The sequence below is a fragment of the Mya arenaria genome, chromosome 11 (genome assembly GCF_026914265.1).
Source record: "Mya arenaria isolate MELC-2E11 chromosome 11, ASM2691426v1".
In the NCBI taxonomy this organism is placed as follows: Eukaryota; Metazoa; Mollusca; class Bivalvia; order Myida; family Myidae; genus Mya; species Mya arenaria.
The window spans coordinates 11,498,541-11,522,053 of NC_069132.1; the positions used below are offsets into that span (position 1 = coordinate 11,498,541).

At 37.9% G+C, this 23,513-nt stretch overlaps 1 protein-coding gene across 1 annotated transcript in view; it reads right to left on the minus strand.

The window, feature by feature from the left end:
• LOC128208320 (protocadherin Fat 4-like) overlaps nucleotides 1-23,213 on the minus strand; it is a 34,603-nt gene extending 11,390 nt beyond the window's left edge. The window contains exons 1-38 of the mRNA XM_052911878.1: nucleotides 22,933-23,213; nucleotides 21,486-21,656; nucleotides 21,124-21,325; nucleotides 20,844-20,943; nucleotides 15,038-15,267; nucleotides 14,652-14,925; nucleotides 14,414-14,533; nucleotides 13,511-13,705; nucleotides 13,172-13,321; nucleotides 12,817-13,016; nucleotides 12,527-12,629; nucleotides 12,002-12,163; nucleotides 11,625-11,847; nucleotides 11,229-11,431; nucleotides 10,949-11,075; nucleotides 10,666-10,790; nucleotides 8,967-9,128; nucleotides 8,613-8,783; nucleotides 8,221-8,385; nucleotides 7,923-8,069; nucleotides 7,523-7,745; nucleotides 6,038-6,222; nucleotides 5,691-5,906; nucleotides 5,398-5,565; nucleotides 5,084-5,263; nucleotides 4,714-4,884; nucleotides 4,464-4,592; nucleotides 4,150-4,300; nucleotides 3,749-3,975; nucleotides 3,137-3,367; nucleotides 2,758-2,922; nucleotides 2,454-2,622; nucleotides 2,206-2,354; nucleotides 1,841-1,972; nucleotides 1,331-1,735; nucleotides 946-1,194; nucleotides 471-626; nucleotides 106-273 (exon numbers count right to left, since the gene is read on the minus strand). Coding sequence (XP_052767838.1) covers nucleotides 106-273; nucleotides 471-626; nucleotides 946-1,194; nucleotides 1,331-1,735; nucleotides 1,841-1,972; nucleotides 2,206-2,354; nucleotides 2,454-2,622; nucleotides 2,758-2,922; nucleotides 3,137-3,367; nucleotides 3,749-3,975; nucleotides 4,150-4,300; nucleotides 4,464-4,592; nucleotides 4,714-4,884; nucleotides 5,084-5,263; nucleotides 5,398-5,565; nucleotides 5,691-5,906; nucleotides 6,038-6,222; nucleotides 7,523-7,745; nucleotides 7,923-8,069; nucleotides 8,221-8,385; nucleotides 8,613-8,783; nucleotides 8,967-9,128; nucleotides 10,666-10,790; nucleotides 10,949-11,075; nucleotides 11,229-11,431; nucleotides 11,625-11,847; nucleotides 12,002-12,163; nucleotides 12,527-12,629; nucleotides 12,817-13,016; nucleotides 13,172-13,321; nucleotides 13,511-13,705; nucleotides 14,414-14,533; nucleotides 14,652-14,925; nucleotides 15,038-15,267; nucleotides 20,844-20,943; nucleotides 21,124-21,325; nucleotides 21,486-21,656; nucleotides 22,933-23,044 — 6,816 coding nt within the window. The 5' untranslated portion in view covers nucleotides 23,045-23,213. The remainder of the gene's footprint in view (nucleotides 1-105; nucleotides 274-470; nucleotides 627-945; nucleotides 1,195-1,330; nucleotides 1,736-1,840; nucleotides 1,973-2,205; nucleotides 2,355-2,453; nucleotides 2,623-2,757; nucleotides 2,923-3,136; nucleotides 3,368-3,748; nucleotides 3,976-4,149; nucleotides 4,301-4,463; nucleotides 4,593-4,713; nucleotides 4,885-5,083; nucleotides 5,264-5,397; nucleotides 5,566-5,690; nucleotides 5,907-6,037; nucleotides 6,223-7,522; nucleotides 7,746-7,922; nucleotides 8,070-8,220; nucleotides 8,386-8,612; nucleotides 8,784-8,966; nucleotides 9,129-10,665; nucleotides 10,791-10,948; nucleotides 11,076-11,228; nucleotides 11,432-11,624; nucleotides 11,848-12,001; nucleotides 12,164-12,526; nucleotides 12,630-12,816; nucleotides 13,017-13,171; nucleotides 13,322-13,510; nucleotides 13,706-14,413; nucleotides 14,534-14,651; nucleotides 14,926-15,037; nucleotides 15,268-20,843; nucleotides 20,944-21,123; nucleotides 21,326-21,485; nucleotides 21,657-22,932) is intronic.
• Between the last annotated feature and the right edge of the window lie 300 nt (nucleotides 23,214-23,513).

The window sequence follows — 23,513 nt, forward strand, 5'->3', positions numbered from 1 at the left end:
CAATTGTTTTATTCATCATAGGACATACATGTGTTAAAATAAAAAGTCAAGCAGATATAAAACAAAGATTCGTAAGTCTAATGAATATAAAGTTTAGTTATTTACCCAAAGCTTAGCGTCTGCAATGTAGAAGAACGACTGTTCACCGATGAGTGTAAACGAATAACTTTGTCCGTCTTCTTCATCCTCAGCTGTCAAGCTTCCCAAGACAGCGCTCTTTGTGTTCTCCGGACAGTGCACGAGAGAAACATTTGAACCGTCTATAAGTATATTCTGAACACAAAAGATAGTGGATGTAAACAAGACAAGCATCGATAATATGATAAATCCAAACGAACATAAAAGTTTTAAATTTTGCAAATATCAATGACATTGTTTTCAAAACACTAGCCCCATTCAACATGGCAAAAGTGCATGTTATTGTATTAGGATATGTTGTAAACAGTAACACATCTGAAATCTTTACATACCGTCGGTTGGTCATTGGTATTTTCCATCTTCAGGGTAACTTCTTGTTCATTTTGCAACCCTCTACTGTCGGTAACGAGTAATTGTATTGCAATAGCTTGCTCTTTTTCGAAGTCAAATATATGAGAAGACCGCATATCCCCTCGGCAACGCGTTCCCTATTGAATCGATTTCAACTATATTCTCAGTAAACGTGTTGCCATTAATCATTGCTATATTACCAAAATGATTAATTTTTAAAAGGTCTGGAATTTTCATTCTTACTGCGCATTTTACCTAAATACTTTGAGTGTGAAGTAAATGCATTTTAGTTCTTTACATTTATTTATATTCTACAATGCCTTAACCTACTTTAAAACAGATTTCAAAAAAGTGTGCAATGTTTTATTCATTTGTCAAATAAGCTATTATTATAAGGCATTTTATATACGACCATATGGAAGTAGGGATGTCAATGTTTTATTTTATAACGAGTACCTTTGCAGTAGAGATACACTGTTGATTTCGAATAACTACATGTGACGACATTGCTTCGAACCGCAACGTGTCATCATCATCTTCGTCAAACGCCAACACTTCGCCGATGTATGTTAAAGAGGGTACATTCTCGTCTATAACTGGTGAATCTACTTTAAAATCGTATTTGCTCTCCGACGTTGCGCGAACTGATAGATCAAACGGTGGCTCATTTACGTTTTTTACTTTGATTTCGAACGTTGTCCATGTCTGTGATTACAAATGATGTTCATATTTCCAATTTCGTTTCAAACAGTCACTTATTTAAGAATGTATATATTTAATTCTATAAAAATACTACTAAGTTTGAAAGCGGAGTGTAAATATGATTTGAAGAGTTACTAACCGTTAGTTTAGGATCTCCGTCATCTGTTGCTGTCAAGTTTACAATATATATCCACTGAGCTTCATAATTGAACAAAGCATTAGTGATAAGATGTGCACCAACAGCCACAAACTCATCTGATCCAACAACGCTGAATGTATGCTGTTGTCCAGCATCGTCATCGTACGAGTATATTTGAGCAACGAAACTTTCAATAGGGGTATTTTCATTTATAATAGTTGAATTCAAAAATATGTTTCTTGGTGGGTCATTCACATCCACGACGTTTACAGTAACGTTGAATATTTTGTAAATGCTGGGCTGTCCATTATCAGTCACGTTCACTTGCAAATCATATGAAGATTTCGTTTCAAAATCAAGTGCACAGTTCATTGCTTTTGTGCAATTCATACCATCTGCGTTTACCTGAAAAATTTAAAACATGTATTTGCCAACTTCCCGTATAATATCGTTGCCCAATAATAACAGTTTCACTGTTCATATTTCATAGATTTATTTTTCAAATCATACCTTTAAGGTAATGTTCTCAATTTTGAAAATATTGTTGAAACGTAAAAGATGCAAAGAAAAGTTCTGACTCTCATCCTCATCTTCAACTATAAAATCCCCTATGTCTGTACCGCTGGAAGCCCCTTCTTTAATCTGTAATGCAAAATATTATAGCATAATTTCTGAAGCCCATTACCCTTAAAAAGACCCAATTACCTTTTCAGCTAAATACCAAATTATTATGAAATAAGTGAAACATTTTAATATATAGTATATAGGTCATACGACTTGGCTGTGTGATTAGTTCAATATGCACTAATTTATGTTTATAAATTTGCTGTCAGAATTTGAAAATAAATTCGGTTTGGTAACAACGGATTTCCTACTTCGTTATTTGTCAGAGAAAGCTTGGTTGGTATATCATTTACGTCTAGCACAATGACGTCGAATGCCTTCGATAAAGTAAGATTTCCACTGTCGGAAACAGTGACAGTTAACGCGAGTCTAGTTGAGTCTTCATAGTCCAAAACTGCCTCTGTAAAAAGCAAATAAAGTTATTTAAACTTAGAATATAATTGTACAAATGATTGAATGATAAGGGTGTACTATACAAGTGTAATTAATATGATTTTACCTGGAGATGTGAACAGATTTCCATCCGAAGAAACCTTAAGGTGATCGCTTTCCGCAACACGGAAACTGTGTTTATCTAATTGATCTTGATCTTTAACCGTGAATCTACCAATAAAATCATTCTGAGAGTTCTCCTTTACTTGTATTTTGGTCAGGCTAAACATAATATCCTGAAATGAGAAAAAAACGGGGACATGAGTAAAAAGTATAAACCAAAAAAGAATGGCAACCGTGAACAACCAAAGCCAGCTTGTAAAATGTATACAATTAACAACAAAATTAGTATTGTCTGAACGGTTAATCACCTCAGGCGGGTCATTTGTGTCCATGACGTTAATAACAAACTGGTATACGCCCATATCTTTACCATTTACGTTATATCTCAATGCTAAATTTATTGTAGAGGTAGCTTCAAAATCGATTGGAGCATTAGACATAAGCGAAGCTGTACATTCCGTTTCGTCTGCAACCTGTCAATAAAGATTTTATATATAACTATTTTTTACAGGCCAGACAATCTTTTGTTGAACAATACAATGAAAACTGCAGGTGCAAGTCCAATAGTTAAAATTCTAATATAAAAAACGTTTTTAACCTGGTATAATTTTTATATAAAAATGATTTCCGTTTGTATATGCAAACTACATGTCGACAAGTTATACATGCATAAAAGCTATACCTTACCACAGTACACTGAATGTCAGTTATCACGAACAATTCAGAACCTTCCACAACGGAAATGAGGATGTCTCCATAAGCGTTAGAAGTGAGTTCGACAGATGCCACTTGTGTTTCAACTGGTATTCTTTCGGGTATTTGTACATTGTTATTTTCAAATTGGAATTCTGTGTTTTTAGAAGTAAGGAGTATGTCCGTGGCAATGTTTTCAATCTGTATTTTTAAAACTTCCCTAACCTGCAAAGATAAATTAAAAGTTAATTTGTATTTTCTTTCGCAAGCAATGTATCTATACTGATAAATAGTTTATATATACTATTCTAATTGATGAATTATACTATGTAAGTAATAAAAAGTTCAGTTCACTTTTGTTATTATAGAAGAACACAAGTTTATTTCCACACATAACATCACACATATATACATCAATGAAGTAGACTATGATAGTCCATGATATACGATATAAATGGTAATATGATATAAATACGTTTGATTATACTGTCATATAATTGCAAGCAGAAGTAAATTTGTTTGTTTTTTACGTATATATCAATACAAAAACAATGTATTGAAAGTGTTCACTGTTTTAAAACGACGATTAAAACAAGATGATATTACCGACATAGGAGGATTTCCGTCATCCGTTACTTTAATTTCAATTTCGACAATTTCTCCAACAGCTAAACCGTCCAGGTTGACAACGACAAGTTCTCCATTCTCGCTCACACCAAATATCTCTCCTGAGCCAACCGACTCAAATGAGTGCAACTGGTCTTCATCTTCGTCAATCACTCTCAATGTGCCGATCACCGTTCCAGCAGGTGAATCAAGGGGAACAACATTTTCTGAAAAGAATGCCATTAGGCGAGTGTCGTAAGTATGGTTTCAATGAATTAAGGTCAGATACATACATGTGTAATCCTAATGCATCCGTTTGGAAAAGAAAGGAGTTAGTAAAGCGATAGAAAGGGGTTTTGTTTTTCATTTTTCGTTCATGGTAATATCTAAATGTAGCCTACTACTGATTGTGATGTTTGTAGGTGGTTCGTTTACATCAGTAATGTTAATTTGTATGTCAAACACCCGAGAGCGTGGCGGTGTCCCAGAATCTGTCACTTCGACAAGTATTTCGTGTGATTTGGACTTCTCAAAGTTCAACGCGTTGTTCACCTAAATTGTAAAAAAAGTGTATTGAAATCTTGATGCACATATTCCTGAGATATTGAGGTACAGAAATGTATTCGTAGGAGAAGTAGAAATCCTTAAATATTTAATTTAATCATAACAAATGCCTTCTAATATATCTTGAAGAGATTGAATTTATATGCCTAACCACAAGATCGTTTCCGTCAATTATGAATACCCCACTTCCGAGAATTTCAAACGTGTACGTTTGATCTAGATCGTCATCTGTTACTAAGAGGGTACCAACTGACGTATGTATCACAGCTTCCTCGGATACCTGAAATATAGTCATTTGCGAAATATTAATGCAACAGCATATGCTAAAATTGGAAATGCACAAACAGACGAGGACGAATATTCAATGGGATATCTCTTTAGTAAAACTAAACTAAACTTACTTCGTTGTTGGTGATGCGTAATTCGGTCGGTGCTTCGTTCACATCTTCTACAATCACTTTGAAAAATTTGCTTATCGTTTGTGGTGGCAAACCCGAGTCGGTCACAGTCACGTTCATTGTCAACTCCTCGCTTTGGAGGACCTCGTAGTCCAGCGATGAATTTTGCTGGACCTAAAGCGGAGGTTGGGCAAATTAATAAGGTGAACAATATTATCTGCGTTTTCTAATAAGCTTTAGCAAATTAACCAAATTTTAAAGGCTTATAACAATTCCCTAGTCTACCATAACACGGCCGGCGGAGATTTTCTTCAAAAAAGTGTTTCTAAGTGGAAGTTCAAAAATGTGTTTATCTTTTAAAATTCAACGATACCATTAATCCATTGGCGATTATTTGAAATACTGCTTTAATCATATCTGAGGAAGACGCAATTGTAAACGCATGCGTCTGGTCTTTGTCCATATCAATAGCTTCCAAAGTGGCAACAACTTCTCCTTGAGAGTTTTCTTTTATGATGATGCTATCTGTTTGTACTCCGTCTACAGTTATGTCCTAGAATGACAGAAACATGCTGGTAGTACATAATGTCTTGAAAGTTAAAACAATATATAACTCTTTATTATATATTCTTGTAGATCTTAAACATTACAAGTAGCAGTGTTTAACAACAAAAATAAACAAACTACCTCCGGTGCAAGGTTGACATCTTCAACTGTCACAACCAAGCTAGATGACGATGACAGTCCTTGTTTGTCAGAAACATACAGAGTTAACTGATAGCTCTGCTTTATCTCGAAATTCAGACGCTTTTGAAGAACAAGGTTAAACTCACAATCTGTTGAACCTGAAATCAGCTGTAATGTACGAATAAAATATTTAAATAAATACGGATGAAACCAACTACATGTACGTTAACTCGTACCAGGCGAGTTTGTTAGGATAAGAAAATGCCAAAATAATTCATCTAAATGACACGTACTGTTGTGCTGCAGTTAAGGTCGGTAATGCTAAAAGTATCAGTCTCGTCTACAATCGTGCTCTTTAGAGTATCCCAGCTGTCGGGATCTGAGATCCTGAAAGCTTTGAGAGGCTCGCCCACCTGCACGTCCTCGGGCAGATTTATAGTGGTCTGCATGTTCATAAAGATTGGCGTCTCGTTTTCGTCAATTACAGAGATTTTCATCACCTCTTCACTCTAAAACATCATCGTGACAGTTTTAGTTGTTTTGGTGAAATCCAGATTTTTCCCAAACAGTTCACCTATATTTTCTAGCAGTAGTACAAACATTTTTCTCTAAATTATCTTAACAAAAAAAAACAACTTACAATGCCGGGTGGAGTGTTGGTGTCCGATGCTTGAATAGTGACCCAGTAACTTTTGAGTCTCTCATAATCCAGTGAAATCTTTGTTGTAAGCGTAAAGCCGTTTAAAATTACAAAAACATCTGAGTTGTCTACCAGAGAAAATGACACTTTGTCCTTTCCATCTTCATCTTCAGCGCTGAAGTTTCCTAGAATCATATTTGGCTGTTTAAAAGCTGATTCACATTAACAAATGAAAACAAGTAAAATTTCACATAATCTTTGCAAGTAACTGAAAAGCTTCAACAGTGGTCAATTAAGACTAAAATATGTGCATTAGAAAGAACTACAAACGACGTGCAAGGTGTTTATTTCATTAGTATAACTTTGAGTATTAAGCTTTTATATGATAATTAATGGGGAATCTATGTATTTTGAGAGTAATATGGGATATATGCATGAAGTTAGTAATATGCATGATTTGGAAAAAGGTGGGGTCTATGTATGCTCTGAGTAATGAGGGATCTTTGGATGGTGTGATTAAATTAATTGATGAATGGGAAAATTGTGAGATCTATGTTTGATTTGAATAATTGGGGTATTTATGTACGATCTGTGTCATGAGGGGAATATTAATGAAGCGAATCATAGGGCATATATGTATGGTGTGAATAATGGGGAGGGGGGGGTCTATTTATGAGTATATATGAGTATTTATGAGTATTGGGGAATTTTTATAAGATGCGAGAATTGGGGGGATCTATGTATGTTGTGCATAACGTTGAATCTATGTATAAGTAATGGGAGGCGCTTTGTATGATGTGAATAAGGGGGTATCTTTGTATGATGTAAATAATGGAGATATATTTATGATGTGAATATTTGGGGATCAATGTATGATTTGAGTTACGGGGGATCTATTATGATATGAGTAATGGTATGTCTTTGTATAATGTTAATAAGGGGATCCATGTATGATGTGAATAATATGGGATAAATGTATGATGTTATTTATAAGGGATTTATGTATGATGTGAATAATAGGAGGAATCTATGTATGATCTACTTAATGGGGGATATATGTATGAAGTAAATAATTGGGGATCTATGTTTGATGTATGAAATGGGGAAATCTACATACGGTGTGAGTAATGTGGATCCATGTATATTTGGGATCTATGTATGATCTAGGTAATGGGGCATATATGTTTGATGTGAATAATGGGGGGATCTATTTTTAATGTGAAAAATGGGGGGATCTACATATGATGTGAGCAATTGGGGATCTAAGCGAATAATGGAGGATATGTGTATAAGTTAATAATGGGGGATCCATGAATGAATTTGAGTAATGGCGGGATCATTGTGTGATGTAAATAATAAGGGTTTATATGTATAGTGTGAGTAATGGGGATCTATGTCTGTAATAATTTGTTTAAGTTATGAATCTATATGCATCCGTATGCAATGGTGTAAAGCGAATATATAAAACACTCACAAACAGCCTACCAATAACTGTTGACGTCGGTTCATTCTCCTTCACCAAATCTAAGTTCAATTTGATATGTGTGGGCGGATCGTTGACATCTAGGACTTGGATGGTGAACTTGTCTGTCCTGGTCTTCTTTGGTGTGCCAGTATCCATAGTTATGACGGACACCTGTAGGGAGGATTGTAGCTCGTGGTTTAACGTGCATCTTACCGCCCCACACCACTGGACCGCCTCTTTCACCTGCGGTGGATAATATTAACATGGACATGCGTTTGGGAGACCTATGGATTTGACAGCTGTAATCAAGTAAGGCGTTTGTGCAAAGTATTTGCGATTATGATTTTAAAAAAATACTCGCGAAGCAACTATTTATACTTTTATAGCCTAAATGTGTTCCGAAACACAATTTCAACTTACCAAAAGCTTGTTCCCGGACAAGTAGAATCGGCCGTTGGAGTCGTCCGGCAAAGTGTATGTGAAGTTCTGTCGTGGTTCTAGTTCGTTATCGGGATCTTCTGTAACAAGCTCACCGACCAAGGTCCCGGCGACACTGTTCTCCTCTACCTAAAAGTTAGAATGTTTCAATGTCAACGACAATAATATTGTATAAACACTTGTGTCCCCATGTGTCTCGATTTGTAGATGAAAAGAAGCAAAACATGCTTGAGCAAAACATTGATTGGGTAATTGCAGAGGACATACGACAATATCTTACCTTGTCATTTGTGAGAGACGTAGCAGTTGGGATTTCGTTGATGTCGGTGACGTTGATGGTAACGTCGAATAGTGCAAACATCGGCGGGTTGCCTGAGTCCGTGCACCTGATATGCAGCTTATAAAACTGTGTTCGCTCGTAGTTTAAGCGCGCAGTAGCAGTTGTCTAGATGAAACCAAATATAATTGACAGGATATTTAATAAGTTCTTCAAATAGCACCTGTCTTACAAGATCCTTATTCGAATAAAAGTAGTAATGATAGAGCTCCCTCCGATCAGTTCTACTATAGATGCATTTCACATTTAGATAAAACACATCTTTTTTCACCGTTTTCTACTTGTTTGTTTGAACAACTGCCAAAAGTACTTGTATATGATACATTTATATTTACCTTGAGTGTGTCACCCAACACTGTGAAGAGACCAGGAGGTCCTTGTTCCACAACAAACGTGTGCTGATCGGACTCATCCTCGTCCACCGCCGATAGTTTGCTAACCACCTGGTCCATCATGTTTTCAGCTATGGAAAAGACCGTGTCCGGGCGTCCGTTCAATAAGATACCCTTAAAATTGCGGTTAATACAGTTGCATTTATTAAAGTTTTGGACTACACAATCAAAAAACATCGTTAGTTCCCGCGGTACAATTCCATAAACATTTCACAAGAAGTGATGATAAAGAGCAGAACGAGGACTGGGTTATCCGAAAATGGAGATAAACAGATTGTGCATTTTATTTTAACTTACCGATGGAGGATCATTCTTGTCAACTACAGAGAGTGTCAAGTTCAATGTCGTGTTAGCACGCATCCCGTCAACAGCGTGTAGAACAATCCATGTTACTTTCGTGTGCTCGAAGTTAAAAGGTTTCACAATGTCAATCCGAGCTGTGCAAAATACGTTCAGGCTCTGCAATTTCATGAATTTATAATTACTGCTTAGCATTCCTAAGCATGTACGTAAAGTTAGCGGCCTAGCGGCCTAGCGGCGTGAAGTTAGCGGCCTAGCGGCGTGAAGTTAGCGGCCTAGCGGCCTAGCGGCCTAGCGGCGTGAAGTTAGCGGCCTAGCGGCGTGAAGTTGGCGGCCTAGCAGCCTGGCGGCCTAATTATTTTTTTCTATTTCCAAGCAATTGTTAATGCGTTTTTTTTTTCAAACAATGATAAATCAAGGTTTTTTATTCATATAGTTACATAGCGGCCCGAAATTGTTATCTATTCAGAATATTTTTCTTTACCTTTTATTCTAAAACAATTTTAAATTAACTGTTTTATGCACAAATTATCACTCTGAAGCGTTTTTCAACTTTTTTTCAAAAAAGTCAATCAAGCACTTCAGCGACCTAGCGGCATAGCGGCGTGAAATTAGCGGCCTAGCGGCCTAGCGGCCTAAATTGAATCCTATTTCAAAGCATGTATACATAAACAATGACATTTTAATTGTATTTATGTACAAATTAACACATTGAAGAGATTATCAACAGTTTTTTTGTCCAAAAACGTCGATAAAGCAGTCAGCTATTTCAAAGCATTTAACATGCCTGTTCTTCTAAAACAATGATGTATTTACTGTTTTTATGCACAAATTATCACTCTTAAGCGTTTTTCATTTTTTTTTTCCAAAAAAGAAGATCTCGATCGACAATGCTTTGAAATAGCTGACTGCTTAATCGACTTTTTTGGAAAAAAATATGTTGATTATCGGTAATAGCTTCAAAGTGATAATTTGTGCATTCAAACAGTTAATATGTCATTGTTTTAGAAGAAAATGCATGACTTTGTATATATGCTTTGAAATAGGAAACCATTTTAGGCCGCTAGGCCGCCAGGCCGCTAACTTCACGCCGCTAGGCCGCTAGGCCGCTAGGTCGCTGAAGTGCTCGATCGACTTTTTTGGAAAAAAAATGAAAAACGCTTCAGAGTGATAATTTGTGCATAAAACAGTTAATTTAAAATTGTTTTAGAATAAAAGGTAAAGAAAAATATTCTGAATAGATAACAATTTAAGGCCGCTTTGTAACTATATGAATAAAAAACCTTGATTTATCATTGTTTTTAAAGAAACGCATGAACAATTGCTTGGAAATAGAAAAAGTAATTAGGCCGCCTGGCCGCTAGGCCGCTAGGCCGCCAACTTCACGCAGCTAGGCCGCCAGGCCGCCAGGCCGCTAACTTCACGCCGCTAAGCCGCTAGGCCGCTAACTTCACGCCGCTAGGCCGCTAGGCCGCTAACTTCACGCCGCTAGGCCGCTAGGCCGCTAACTTCACGTACATTTCCTAAGCTACTAATACAATTTATGGGCTTAATTAAACAAACAATACAGGACACTGACTGAGCATAAAAACGTTAAAAATGTTTTAAATTTATATACCGGTACATGCATTTGAGAAAGAATATTCCGTCTTCAGTGATTTAACACCAATAACAATCGGTCAGTGAAGTGGTATACCGGCAATGAAGAGCAGTATGTCTCTCCTAAGGATAAGCGATCCACCATGCCGTCGTTCGAATCCATAACTATGGTAACGTGGTCTTTGGCGTCGTAGTCCTTAACAGTGACCGTTCCGAACACGCCTGGAATGGTTTAACATTAGTATTGTAAAAAAGTGTTGCTATTTGCTAGCAATTATCTACTCTCTTTGGATGCAAGCATAAGGTGTTACTGTTTTATTGTATCCGTTCGTTCTATCATTATGTGTACTTATTCATTTTAAATATTGCTTGTTACGTACCGACAATATTTTCTTCCACAGATGGCTGGTTCTTTGAAAAACTTCGAAGTCCATTCAACGATAGCAGTTCTAGTTCAAACGGCGCCTCATTTATGTCTCCAACTGTTAAAGTGATGTTCGATGTTACCTTAAATATAACAAAATGTTAAAACATGTGAAAAAAATGAGACTCAATAATGAAAGAGCTGAACATATTCAATACTGTATATACTGTATTTGATTTTTCGTGATTAGTTGGCTTCTTTTATTCAAGTCGTGCTAATACGAGCTGTCTTCATACCCTGAACTCCGGGTTTGTATCATCAACTGACTCGACGACTACGATAAAATCCAATTGTTTCTCCGTCTCGAAGTCAAACCTACGTGTGGCTACCAAGGAGTCCCCAACCAAGCGAAAGAGGCCCCCGGCGTCATCCAGCATGCGGTATGTGTACGTCTGGCCGAGGTCCTCGTCTACTGTCACCATAGTTACAAGCGGCTCTCCTTATAAAAGGAGAAGCTTAACGAATTTTTAAATAGGTATATCTTTAATAATCAGTTTAACAAACATGCACGATTGTTACCAAATGTTTCATCACACATCTAGTTTATTTTTTTTTGTTATGGTACTTTTATTAAATAACAAATAAGTTTAAGTTTGCCAAGAATAGTTAAAATAGGTTGGTCTGCAATATACCCGGTGAAATTTCTTCTGGTATCCATGCTGGTTTCGTACTGACCGCTGTCTGTTTGTCATTCACGTCGGACAAGTAAATATTAACTTCGTAATACGCAGACTTGGGAGGAGTCCCGTCGTCCACGGCCAGCACAGTGATCACGTGCACCGCCTGTTTCTCAAAGTTGAGAAAACAGTTGTTCCCGCCTTCTATCGTACACAGAGAGCCAGAGTCTTTTACCAGCTAGATGAAACAAAGGGTCCGTAACTCTTTGTCAACATAAACTAAAATCGGTTCGTAAAATATTCGACAGCTACTGAGAAGTATTTTACACGTGCGTGAGTGTATTAAAATGCAAGAAAATTAACTGATTGCTCCTCAGACACAAACTATGTACCTGAAGACACTGTCTGCCCCGGGTGTCTGTCTCTATGTGGAACGCAAGATCTGAGCTGACAAGAGTGAAGGTGATGTTTTGGCCCGGGTCATCGTCATGCCCTTCCAGACAACCAACCTCCGTCCCTGCAGGGCTGTTCTCGGGTAGCGTGTCAGGCACCAACTAAACAAAGAACAGGGCTCATTTAGGAAACAGGAGACATGCTGAATGAAAAGTTAGCTGTGAGGTAACGTACGGTCCGTCCTTCTAGGTATCCAAACTCCGTTCAGTGTCAGGCATCAACTTATGACATTAAGAGAAGGGGGTCCATTCTGTATGAAACGTAAGTTTGAGGCAACGTTCTGGCCCCGATTGCCGTCGCACCCCTCAAGGTAGCCGACCTCCACCCATGACCCGCAACTAACTATAGGACATACAGAAATGTCGTAACTTTTTCATCTCTTAAGAATTTTAGTGACATACATATAACCAAAACCTGAAGGGAAGGGTTGACATGGCTGCATGTACAAATAACAAGAATGATACCTTAACAGAGACGGGTGGGTCGTTGTGGTTGACGGTGTGAAAGGTGATGGTCGTATCCACCCACAGTCCCTCGATGTCCGTGCTACGGAATACGACGTCCCACCTGTACGGGAAAGAATATTAATGACATTGTTTGTATAATTATATTGCAAATGATTACTATAACGAGAATCCACCGAAAATGTTGCAAGTAGAATACTAAATAGCAAGGCCAGAAACCGAAAGTGTCATAACCAAGGACGCATATGATGCGACTATATTTTTTAAAGGATATACGAAACTTGGCTCACTCTTGTGGTGTTTCCTCATAGTCTGAGTCGCGACTGAGACAGACGCGGTTGTCTTTAACGTGCAGCCGGCCCGTGGGGTCCTCTACGACCGCGTACGTGTGCCGCTCAAACTGCTCACCGTCCGTCGTCGCCGTGCTTAGGTAGGCGAAACATGTGGCCGCCGGCTTGTTCTCGTCGATATGCGTCCGGTCTATCTCGACCTGACAACATGGTATATTGATATACATACTGTTTGTTTATGTGTTTTTGGTTTTTGTTTTGTTTGATTTATTAAGGTTGCTCTTTAGTTTTGTTATGGTTTTGTCATCCTTTTTTTAATATAGTTTCCTTAGCTTGTTATCTGCAAACTACGTACTCTTAGTGGGGCGTTGTTTGGTCGCACGCAATACATCTTGGGCTGCGTCCACGTCGCATTCTGCTGACAGCGAATATCGGCCACGCCTCCTTTCAACGTCCATCCAGTTAACTTGCAAAATATTGCGCACGTCTTATTATACGTCAGACCCTGTTAGTGAAAATAAATTGATGCATTTACTTGTAAATGAGAACTTCAAACTACCATGTTTGCAATTTTAAATTCAAAACATATGAAATAGAGACTACATGTAAATGCCACCCACGTTTATTGTACGTAAAATAGGGATAGTCAAACCATAACTTTCCTTGGATGAACAATACATTAGGACAACTCTACCTGGCTACATTGCAGTTTCGGGTACTGACAGTCGATGAGGTATCGGTGCGTGGGTGGGCAGTAGTCCAGGGCTGGCTCCACGCACGTGATCACCGTGCACGTCACGTGGTCCGCGTTCAATGTGTACCCCTGACGACACAGGCAGACACCGCCGTTACATAACTGCTCACAAGGCTCGTGACATGGTCGCGTCTCCTGCAGTGTAATACAAGAAATCCCGTCTTTATTTGTCTGGTTCTTACTGAGAGTGTATAGCTACATTCCTAGTTAAATGCCATATCAGTTGAATTACTATTATCATAAGAAGAATGATTAACGCTGATATTTAATAGCAACGAGTTTCCATCATCGCAATCATCAGTAGCAATCATCAAAATGTTCTATACACGTTGAGATCAAACCGGAAAGTGGTTTGACGTTTTGTCATTTTTTTCCTTTTTGTTGTTGTTGCGGTAACCGGAACAACAGACTTCTTCCTTGAGAAAAAAAAACATTATGAGTCTAGTGGAAGGACGAAAAGCCAACATTCCTAAAGCACCGAATTAATTTTAAGTTCTATCCCACACCGTCAGAGCGAAGAAAACGATATGTGTCTGTTCATTGTCTCTTCGTTATGGCGTCATAGCTTGGGCGACAGAACGAGACAAGGGTGAAAGAAACGATAAACACTCGAAAATGTTCTTTTCGAATGTGTATTTAAGTCATGGCATCTTCATCGTGTCGTGTTTTCGTTCAAAAGACGAAACGTGCGCGCAAAAAAATGTACAAAATAAGTGTTCTTTTGTGAACGGTTTTGTCTGAACATATGTGAGTATGTATAAAAGGATTACAATTCAAAACATATGGTAGCACTATAAGAATACCAAAATATACGTGTGCAATGTCCATTTTGAAGATACATACGGTGAGGTCTGGACAAACGGCGCCTCCACAGGACGGGTTGGCGATCATGGTCCTGTTGCGGGTCTGCCTTCCTCGCTCACAGTCCCTCAAACAATCACCCCACTCTGACCAGTCAGACGCCTGTATCGAAAATGAATATAGTGGCAAAACAGGCCTGGTCTGACTAATCACTTCAGTTGGGGTTTCGATTTCTAAATTTTGGTTTCATTTATTGTAGCATTAAGTTGGATATACTTACTTTGCAATCTTGTTTTGCAGCGTACGATTCACACGACTTCTCTTCAACGAGTCCTTCGCTCATACATTTCCCGCCACAGTAGGCGGGGCTTATCAGCGAACGGGATCTGGTAGCCACACCCTCTCCGCAGTCCGTATTGCAAGCAGTCCACGGGCTCCAGGCGGTGAAAGAACAATCTATCACCTCGGTAACCAGACAGTCACGTGTTTCAAGGAGTGACGGGCATCTCGTTCCTCCGCAGTCAGTCGACTGTGTAACTCGTCGTGTTTTATTACTGTAGTAGATATAATTAGCAACAAAACAAACCACATTTAAAGTGATACATCTATGTGTGAAAATGAAATCCAGTATTGTTGCAACATTCCACGAACAATGTTCGTCAATACCTTATTCCCTGGCCACATGAGGCGGAGCAGGATCCCCAGTCCGTCCAGGAAGAAACATGGCAGTCACGGCGGCAACAGGGGCCATAACACAGCCCCGTTTCTATCAATGCACCGCACGGCGTCCCCTGACACGACGGTGTTGACATCATGAGTCGCGTGCGAGTCTTTCTTCCTTCACCACAAAAACCGTTTGCAAGAATGCACCCGGACCAAGCGGACCATGTAGATAACTGTTTGTTCAAATACATATGTAATTATTTCAGTCATGCGACAGTTTTACTCAAACATAAGAGAAATGGTATTTGAGAATAGAATAAAATCAAAGTGCTGAAAGCACTGATGAACTAGGGCTTCATTTAGGGGAATGTTGATAACCATGTTTTAAGCATTAAACAAATCGGCTCACATCACAAGGGGTCACTGTTTAATGGGCTAGCTTAAACTTAAGACTAAAACTGCTTGCAAGCTGCAAAGGAAATTTTAAAAGTGTGGGTAGAGGGAGGGGGGGGGGGGGCTAGAGTGTTTAATCAGATAAAGTCATAGTTCTTTTGAAAATCTCAATGTCGTTAAATCAGACCTAAACAAATTAATTTACGTGGTTGGCGTATGTTAACCAAAGTACACATACTTCTTTATTTTGATAAATAATTTTATATCAAAGGTCTGTTATTTGCAGTTCCAGAGAAGATTTTCAATGATGTAATTATATCCTATATAGAAAACCTGTCACCTCTTTTTCAGGGGAGCTTTAAACCACAGGGCCATACTTTGGATAATATTTGTAAAAGACATCAATAAATGCAACAGTTGGCCATTCTTGTATTGTCCTCTGTCTCTGTCCTGATAGTTCCCTATCTCAATAGTTGCAAATGGTTGTAGGTTCATGATTCTCCTGTTCATTGGTCATACAGAAAGATGTTGAATGTAGAATCAACAAGCTTTCATTTCAGGCACTTCGAATTGAATAGAACTGTACCATTTGGAGTGCCTAGAATTTGTAGGATTCCTAGGCAACATGTATCAGGTGTTGCAGTACATTTACTTTACTACACATACTTTTACCCGCCCTTGTAAATCTAAAAAAGCTTTCATTTCGCAAAAGTAGTTCATATATTAAACTTTAATAAGGTTGCTAAATCAGAGTTTAAATAATTCTGATATCTAGATGTGCCTTTAATTGCAGCAATTTAATGTCCAACTCATGATGTCAATTGAGCTGGTTAAGCAATACTGCATTTCCTTGGTGTGGGGATTGCTTTATTTACTTGAATAAACAAACAGTTCTTGCGTTGGAAAGTACAATGTATTGACAATGTTACATGCAATTTTCTTGACCTGACTCCATCCAAGCCTTAAATCTAAGATCAACATGTATTTGGGGCTATGTGTTTTATCAATGAGAACTATAAATTCTGTTCAATTTAGTGCCACTTATGATATATCATTCCACATACAAAAACACTAGAATTTTCTTTAAAACCACTAGCATTAATATCCTATGTTATGATAAAACCATTGCCAAGTTGATAATTTGAAAACACTAGAAATTTTATCTGGTAAGGGTTTGACATAGTCTTTCTAGACAGCTGGACTTGTTTTGCAGTTACTTTGAAAATCTTCAAAAGCTAAACTGATCAAGACTGGAGCAAAGAACTCACAATACCAAAAGGGATTTTAAAGACTTAAGAGATCATTCTCATATCACCTATACCATTAGTTTTTATCTACAAACTTAAGTCAACATAAAAATGTTTTACATTAATATTCCAATGAATAAAACATATTGCAATTACATAGCAATCAAGTATGATCACTATAAGCCTAAACATGAGATTTAAACATTTTCCAGATAAACAATAAATAATTTTACTTAATAATTTTCTCGATACTTACACAAGCTGGAAAATGGTCTCTTTTTGAATGCTTCACATATTTCATGGCTTTAATCATTCAAACTAACATTTCGCTTGTTATTTCAATATTCAATGATTTTGTAAACATTCATAAATGATGGTTAAAATTAAGATTCATACTAATCATGCCTACCAAAAACACCTGACTGACCAATTAGAATCAAATTTCGGCAGGGCTTATTGGTGGTTCAGTGAAATCAACCATGACCTCCCACAATCTGACTGATAAACAGTAGTAAATGCATTGTTTCCATTGTTCTTATTTTCATAAAGTTAGAAAACAACTGCAGTGAATAAAATTTATTCCTTATCACTGAGAAAAAGTTTAGAATGAACGAAGCCGACGGTTACATTTAGTGGGATATCAAATCCTACAAATGTATTCATCATTTTATGTAACCGTATTTAGTATAAATGTTAAAGTTTTGAAAGTCTAAAAAGTTTCAATTTTTGTATATTTTGTGCTTCATTTAATTTCATTCTTTGAAATTTGTTTTTCTTAGTGCTCAATCCCAAGCATACTTGTTCACATTTAAGTGCAAGACAAGTCTTTAAATTATGATCTGAATAAATTTTTATATTAATGTTAGGTCACATAAAAGATAAACAATGTTTAATGCTTTTTAAAAATAACAGTTTTTCATCTGTTTAAAATTATTTTAAATGTTGTGCATTGAAATTTGATTGTGAGTTAAAACTATGACGGGAATAATTCAAGGGAATGGTTTTTTTTTGTGATTTCTAGCATTAAAATTGTCTGAATCGCATGAAAATTTATAAATTACGTAAGGTATCGGGTATTCTCAAATTGATCACACTTTTTGAACTTTGAACTGTCTTCTTTTTCTCAAATTTAATACAGCATTGGCCTCACTTGTTGTTTATGAAAGGGACTGTACACCAGATTGGCACCAAAAAAGTTTTTTTTTTCTTTAACGAATCTAAGGACAATATTTTAATAAACTATTTTACTCTTTGATATCGTTATTGTAAATAAAATACCAAAATGTAGTGCAGTGTCGAATCCACTATGCTATTCAGACTTACTCTTACTGGGTGGAATTTCCAGATATATACCTAACTCGCTTAAATCACGTAATAACATCAACGGCAGATTACACATAAGGAATGAATTATACTGGGTAGACATACAATGTACCTAGTAATCTTTTTTTAATGGAAAGTCACGAAATAACTGCTATTAATAAATCATTTGTAAACTATGTGCATCATCAGTTAGTAAGTTTCAATGCATTAATTCGGTACACATCGATACCAAGTTAATGTCAGGTTTCTATAAAAAAGAAAGTTTTTTTTCTTTTTCATTATTAACTGAGTACAGCCAATTTAAAATGTACCTTATAATGTCTGTGACTTAGCAAATATTTAATAGTAATGGTCTGCAACAAAGATTTGTTTGAATTATCAAGGTTTCAAACTGCATTGTGTATGCGATTGGAAAGCTAAACTTGAAAGCTCCCTTAGTATAATTTTTAAAAAATAACAGAGACCCTGCAAGGTACGGGATAATTGATAAAGATTTGCACAGTTATTTATGTATAATTGCATTTATTGATACAGGTTACCTTTTTCAAATCTATGATTTAGATTGCAAAGTATAACTTTTATAAATAAATATATATTCTAAACTTCTAATAGGTAATTAGTTAATTTGTCAACTGCGCACCAAAACACTGAATCTGAATGTATACGCAAGCTTATGCATCAGTCAATTGTAACCATGCACCCCCTCCCCCCCCCCCCCGGTCCAGGGAATAGCGGGGACTTTTACTATCGGTCCAGCCAACCCAAGCTAAAATCCCCGCACTGCAGGGATGATCTGATGGCAAAGTTCCCACCAAATCCCCCCCAGCACCCAAGGGACATTAGGTTAAGCCACATCCGCACTGTATTTTCCACGAAGACCCGGTACTGCGGGGCCACCTGAAAGGTAAAAACACGGCCCATTTCCCCGGTATACCCCCGGATGTGGGGGCCCTGGTTACAATTGACTGGTGCATACTGATCCATAGTAATCCAATCTCATGCCAAGACGATTTCTGGTCTGACATCGCCAGGTAAGTTATTCTTAAGCATAAAAAAGCCTGGACAGCATTTGAGAAAGGTTGTTGTGAGGTTAAATCTTCATTACTTCACTATGCCACAACATTGGGTGATTACTGATTTTCATTCTTGGCTAGGAAACAAAAAGTGAGCTCAAAGCGTCTTCAGAAAAAGAACTTCATGCACCAGTCAAATGTAACCACGCCCCCCCCCCCTCCAGATCTAGGGAATACTTTGACTTTCAGTCCAACCAATCCCCTATAAAATCCCTGCCCTACCCTGCGGGAACGAACTGGTGGTAAAATCCCTGCCAAATAACCTCGCACCCCAAGGTTCTTAGGTAATGGTAATTCCCCGCTATATTTTACGGGAAGATAAAACCACCGCAATCATCAGGCACTGCGAGGACACCTGAAAGGTGAAAACACTGCCCCTTTCCCTAGTATACCCCGAGGGGGTGGTAACAATTGACTGGTGCATAATAAGAATAGACATCAAAAGTGAGCAGGCAAATGGCGATGGTTTATCACACAATGTCATTGAACAAAATGTACTTACACTGAGAATGGCTCCAAGACTTTTCTATGCACATAGGTAAACACTCATCATATTCATAAGCCAGATGCTGTGCACATATAAATACATTTGGCTTCATTTAGAATGAAACTTCATAAATAGTAATGCGCATATTTGATATTTCTTTATCTCCGTTTTGCAAAATTGAAATCACATGATTTTATCAAACGAACTTGTATCGCTTGAAATTCTACGTGTCAAATTAAACATGCTATCCACGGTAAGATGACAATAAATCCGTTTGATGGTGGTAATCATTCAATGGCGACTTTATTGATGAATTTCTTAAATATAACACGTATAAAATTCACACCATCAGCATCCGGAAGTAGTGATAACATGTACATGTGTGAATCATCCGGCCGCTCTGAGAGTGAATGAGTCAATACAGTAGACTGGTACCCGAATTTACTTTTCCTCAAAAACACAAATTATAACGTTATACAGGTACGCGACATATGGTTTTTATTTTACATTAATAGTATTTAAACAATCAATACCAAAAATCATGCTGTATTTAAAAAAGTGCTGAGCGCCATGCAATGATTAGCTAAAAAATAAACTTTGTATTTAAAAAGAAAATGTCACGGAAACATGCAAATTATGTCGAAAAAAAGAACAGCCCTGTTAATAAATTAATACCAACATTCTATACAAAGGATAACAATACTTTAAAAAAACAACAACAAATATCCTGGTTGTTTACTACTTAGACCGCACGCTTGATTCGGTTTACGTACCCACAAGACATTTCGAATGCGTGACGGGCACCGTGGTTAGCTGATACTGGTCTCTATTCGGATAAAAGAGAAAGCGGCTACCAGTCTATCAATAAAGAGCTTTGAACGGAAAATGTCGATGCGTACTTTTCCAATATGTTCATATTCTTATTGCATTTAATCTGAGCATATGCAAGAACATTCATGTAGTTAACCCGATTAACTCACTCGCTACGTAGCCATTTCCTGTGCTTCATTAAAAGAACATACAATTAGCTTGTCTTGTTAGGAGAACTATTTTTATTGGATGTTTTCATTGAAATCAGTTCTGGTACTACTTGGATTATTCAAATTCGCTAACAGCAATCCAATCAAAATACAGCGTATGAATACATTACGTCAGTGAACCCCCAGATGCGGCTTGAAAATGCAGACATCGCGGTTACGGCTATGAACTAGGCCACAAGTGCCCTAGTCCAAAAACAACAACCTCAACATCGAAGTAGTATCGACACTACTTTCTTTTTTCCTCACCGTACAGTTTGTGCTTATATACTGAGAGCAGTACCGGGTCTCCAACGACACCGGTTCCTCCCCACACGCCTGTCCGCCACATGCCGCTTGTTGCACGAACCTGCTCATTTAAACAAAGATATAAATTTGTTTGTTTGATTGTTTGTGGGTTAAGATAAACTAATAACTGTATCCAGAGCAATTTTTCAAATTGACATGACAATAATCAGGAGGGAATGATAAAAGAAAGCAATAAATTATTTTTCATTTAAAATGCAAATAAATGTATTATTTTGCGTACCGTGTGCGGTTTTGCGCACCTTCCCCGCACGTGGTGTTGCATGCGGACCACTTGCTCCAGGCGCCGAGCACGCAATCTACGGGACAGCAAGTACCCGTACATGCCGCCACTTCCTCCAGCAATAGGCACGGCTCCCCCTCACACTCCGCATGCTGATCTACCACCCGCGTCCGCTTTTTTGTTCCTATCTGCTCGCATTTAGCTATTAAAATTTGTATTTTAAAGATTATGTTGAATATTAATAAGCGAAATGATGAATATAATTACATGTATATTACTTACATTTTGTATATAAACAAATAATGAATATATTGGTAACTTAAAATGAATTGCTCCTTTAAATGCTTTCGTAAAATATTTACCTTCACACGCCGTCCACGCAGACCAAGGACCAGTGACGCAATCGCGGTAGCAGCAGAGGAGGCCACACTCCTCCTGAACGCTGACGTCGTCACAGTAGCCGCCACAGGAGGCGTTCATCACCAGCTGCCGTGACCGCCGACAGTTGTACCGCTCCCCGCCGCCGCCGCACCCTGAAGTAAAATCGAATTAAATGTATAAGAAATCTCCGTTGGTTCTCAAAGTGTAGCCGCACTACAGAATGATCCTTTTCCTGAATCTAGCTATGCAAGTACATGCACCAACATTTTCATTCAGAATGCTCAGTAAATGCCGGATTACAGATAATAAAAAGCAAACTTATATTTCAAGAAGGTCAAATACGGACACACAATAAAAACATGAACGTACTCACACTTGGTCGTTTATATATTTATAATTTGGCGTGGTTTTTGTGTGTGTGTGTTTCTAATAAATGAGAACCAGCGCCATCATTATGACGTCATATACGTTATTCCAATCTATATGAGGAGAACTCGTTTATTCGCAGATTTTCAGCCTTTATTGATGTTTTATACTACTGATATATTTCCTGTTAAAATGTTTGATATATAAAGTTTAATCCGAAAGTTTGGTAAAATAAAATCGGAGAAATGATAAAGATTTTTTTTATTATATGCTTCCGGTGATATATAGTGTAAGTAAGTATAGCGTTTGGTGCTCACTCAGTGAAATATAGCGTTTGGTGCTCACTCGGTGAAATATAGCGTTTGGTGCTCACTCGGTGAAATATAGCGTTTGGTGCTCGCTCGGTGAAATATAGCGTTTGGGGGCTCACTCGGTGAAATATATACTACGATATTACATTGAAACAGACACTTGTCCTCAACAATCCCTTTTTTATTTAACATCTAAAACAAAAGATTCCATTATGGCGAAATTTGCCCAAAATGAAACAAACATGGTCAGTATGTGAGTATATTGTTGTCTATTGCTATTGTTTAGGCTGCAACAAGCTTGGTTTTGTCGCTTGGGAGGGTAATGAGAAGCGTTCAAGGGGCCAAATTCAACCTTCTATCTACATGTATTTATTTATTTAAAAATATTGACAAATATGCTCACCAGAACACTGAGTGCTGTTTTAATTGCAACGTGCTTGATATTCTAATAAACCGTCATGAAATCCTAATATCGATGGCGCATGGAGTGTATATACATTATAACCTAGTGTCAAGAATCAAAATTACATCAATACAACTTTTATGTCAAAAACAGACTCGGAAAAAAAGGAAAAGCAATATCTATTTTCGAAGCCAGTAACACACTGTATGTCAACAAGTACCTTCTTCATATGCATGGAATCCACCCGTTATATGCTAATAGAAAGGACTTTTTTCATCTTATAACATGCATTAACTAATGCTAATAAAACAACTGTACTCGGTCGCGTTTACACAGGGGGTCACCAACCGTCTGACGTGCAGTAGCACATCCCCCACTTGGACCAAGGCGTGTACTGGCAGTCCACCGGACAGCAGTGTCTGTTGCACTCCTCCATCTCGAAGAGCGAATCCGGGCACATTCCGCCACAGGCCGCTTCCCGCAGCACGAGCTGCTCCCGACGTCGCGTACCGTCCTCTCCGCACGTGACCGTGCAAACAGACCAGGTGCCCCACGCACTAAGGACACAGTCTGTCTGCTCGCAGGTCTGGGAGGCCGCCGGAACCAGAAAACTCAAAATCAGGGGGATAATCCACATTCCATCCATCGCATCAAATTACAAACTGGGTTTGTACGCGTTATTTACAATAATTGGCGTGGCAGGAGAAAATCGACCGTGTACGAATACACCAATGTGATTTAATTAATCTTAATGACTTTTTTAGAAGCGTAAAATAGGCATTACATTTTTACAAAGCCCTTTTCTGGTGCGTAGAACCATATGTCACATAAATAAAGGACAAGAAACGTTCACAATCAAAAACCAGACTGGAAGGAACTGCAAAAGTCATTCACCGCGATAAGTAAGTGGTTTGAAGATCATAACGAGG